The 2965-nt window shown below is 49.3% G+C and overlaps 1 protein-coding gene across 1 annotated transcript; it reads right to left on the bottom strand.

The window, feature by feature from the left end:
- Nucleotides 1–1367: 1367 nt before the first annotated feature.
- On the bottom strand, nt 1368–2729 carry LOC123513261. Its single transcript, XM_045270332.1, has 2 exons — nt 2638–2729; nt 1368–2530 (listed from the first exon to the last, which is right to left on the bottom strand). Exons 1-2 carry the CDS (start codon nt 2727–2729, stop codon nt 1396–1398), a joined length of 1227 nt encoding a protein of 408 aa, XP_045126267.1. The 3' UTR covers nt 1368–1395.
- Between the last annotated feature and the right edge of the window lie 236 nt (nt 2730–2965).

The raw sequence follows: 2965 nt of genomic DNA, 5'->3' as shown, positions 1-2965 counted from the left end.
TTCCTGTTCTCCTGAATTTGTCTCTTTACAACCTCTGAAAATTTAACTTTTTTTTCTCTTCTTGCTCCTGCTGCCATTTATTTTGTAGTTCTTTGAGCTTGTTTTCACCCAATCCACCTTCTACCCTGTCCATAATCCCATCCTGCACTTTAACTTACAAGCTCCTTAACCCCTTCAGTACCATGACATGTTTCCATATTCATTCTGGTGACTATTTAGTGACTCTATACAGCTTCAGAAACTCATGTAGGGAGTTAAAATAGTTAAGACTGTGGTCATTAATCTTCTGACCTCCATAGACCCTTTCTAATGTCAATAGAATGGTCTAATGGTATACAAAACCTAAGGTAAAAATGTGTCCCAGTACTGAAAGGGTTAAGGAGCTTTCGTAGTATTGGCATGTAGCGTTTAGTATGTCATTTTGTTTCTTTATTTCTTGTATCTCCTTTTTTAATCCCTGATTGATTGCACTGGTCTTTTCACATTCTACCAACCTCAATTTCAGATCGTGTGTTTTCCGTTGCCAGTCGGTCCTGTTTGTCCATTAGACTCGACATCACTTCGTTCATATACCTTAACTCCCTTTCTATGTTGATTAACCTTCTAGAAGCATATTACCTAGTTCGTCCATGAATCCAGAAAAATCCTTGTCCATAATATCTGTTAGTTTCTTTAGACCAACAGGAGTTTCAATGTACAGGCAACCCCCGTTTAACAAAGGTTCACACAACAAAATTTCGCTACAACGAAGGTTTCATTTTACTACCATCTGCTCATTTAACGAACACCTAACTCACTTTAACGAAGTTTTATCCAGGTAATTTTTTTCCAAGTTTGAAAGCCCCGTTGTATCACGCAAGCCGACAAGCTTTTGAATACACCAGGAGCTGCAAATACTAAGGCCTGCCTCAGGAGAAATTCTGTGACATCTGTAGAATCAAGATCAAGATCAAGATCAAGATCAAGCCTCTCGTGGACAACACGCACCACATAACAGCGTCAGCAGCAGCTCGTCTTAACTCGCTCAACTTACCACCAAAACGCCCTGCAATGTGGCCTAGTGTTCCTAAGAAGACCAGGAAGTCTCTTACTCTGGAAGTGAAGCTGGATATTATTCACAGACACGAAAGAGGAGAGAAAACTATAGCATTGCTGGCTACCATCTTGACTCCATATACTTCTTCTTCTTCTTCTTCGTGTTGAGGGCCATGAAGATCCGCTGGATCCTATGAGCCCTGGAGGAGGCCCATAATGTTATCACAGGCGTGACAGCTGATCAGTCTTCCTGAGGAAGGCATAGGTGAGGCAGTTGACAGTGGTTTGCCGTGACGGGTGAACGCCTGCTGCCGCCAGCAGGGTGGGGAGGTCGAATGTTGCCACGTCCAGGGCAAGGAGTCAGGAACATAGCACAACACGGTGTGAGTGAAAGCGTGGGCAGTGGAGAAGGAAGTGTTCGATGGTTTCAGGTACAGTCCTGCACCAGGGGCAGTATGGGTCAGGAGACAGATGCAGGCGATGCAGGTGAGCTGTGAGTCTGGTGTGGCCCAGGCGGAGACGGGTGAGGGCGACGTCTAGTACACGGGACTGCTGTCGCATCCAGGGTTGTGGGGAGGAATTACACCTGTACTGGCCCAGAGAAGTGGTGAGGAGAGCAGTGTTGAGGGAGGTGTCCCAGGTGGAGTGACATTTTCTGGAGATAATGCACTTGGCGGTGGAGAGAGGGAGAGGGAGCAGAGTGATGTTTACCTCCGACAAGCCCATCTTGGCCGCAGCATCGGCAACCTCATTTCCTCGAATGCCTGAGTGGGATGGAACCCACTGTAGGGTTACCCCCCAACCCATAGTGGGAAGCTGTAGCAGCGTCCGCTGGATGGAGTGAACGAGGAAGGTGAATGAGGTTGGATGGCGGGATTGAAGGAGGTGCAGGGAGGAGAGGGAGTCAGTGTAAATAACTGCTGAGCCTGTAGAGGAGAGTGTGGTGAGGTGGTTGAGGGCTTGCTGAAGGGCATAGAGTTCCGCTGTCAGGACATCGGTGTCTGGTGGGAACCTCCATGTCGTGCAGGTAGAGGATGCAGGTAAATAGATGGCTGCAGCTGTGGAGGGAGGTGAAGGGGAGTGGGAGCCATCAGTATATATTCTGAGATGGTGGTGGTATAAGGTTCTGTCCAGCTGTAGAAAGAGGGTGGGAGCTAGGACACCAGCAGAACCATGAGTGGGAGGGAGGCCAGGAAGGTGCAGGTTAATCTTGTCTGAGATGTCCAGCCAGGGTGGTAGTGGTGAGTGTGGGCTGATGGGTTGTGGAGGTGGTGGAGGCAAGCCTAGGATGGCATGAGCTAGGAGAGCTCTCACAAGCAGTGGTTGCCTGGCACCAGGAAACCATACAGGTGAGTGCTGGTCCACTCCAGAGGTGGTGTATAGAGTGATGAGAGGATGTGAGGAGGTAGGCTCATGATGCGGTGGTATTGGTGGCAAAGAGCTTGTCTCCTGTAGGCACTTAGGGGGAGAATGCCACTCTCTGCATGGATGGAGACTGTTGGTGAGGAGCTCATGGCACCCAAAGAGATCCCCAGAGCAGCATTCTGAATGGGGTCAAGCTTTGCAAGGGTGGATGGTGCAGCTGACCCATAAAAACAGCACCCATACATCAGCTTAGATCGGATGGCAGCCATGTAGTATTTGATGAGGAGGTCCCTGTTGGCACCCCAGCCTATACCAGAGAGCCTCTTCATGACATCTACACGTTTGGAGCAGGTAAACCGAGGTAATCAACATGCGCATGCCATGACAGGCGTGGACCCTCCAGATGAAGCCCAAGGAAGGTGTGGGTGGGATGGTGGGATGGTGACTGTAGGGTGGGTGCAGAGTTTTTTGAGCGTGAAGCACATGAGTGTGCTTTTCTGGGCACTGACTGTGAGTCCCCAGGTGGTCAGCCAGCTTCCCAGTGATGTGGCAGCTTCCTGGAGAT

Source organism: Portunus trituberculatus, chromosome 35 (assembly GCF_017591435.1).
Source record: "Portunus trituberculatus isolate SZX2019 chromosome 35, ASM1759143v1, whole genome shotgun sequence".
In the NCBI taxonomy this organism is placed as follows: Eukaryota; Metazoa; Arthropoda; class Malacostraca; order Decapoda; family Portunidae; genus Portunus; species Portunus trituberculatus.
This window is presented reverse-complemented; position numbering and strand designations above follow the sequence as displayed.

Bases quoted from the DNA above. Each gene is read 5' to 3' on its own strand.
- LOC123513261 (XM_045270332.1), bottom strand. From the start codon at position 2,729: ATGAAGAGGCTCTCTGGTATAGGCTGGGGTGCCAACAGGGACCTCCTC. The intron at 2,531-2,637 runs GTGCTGTTTTTA...CCTCACCAACAG, and splicing joins CGATCTAAGCTGATGTATGG to TCTCCATCCATGCAGAGAGT.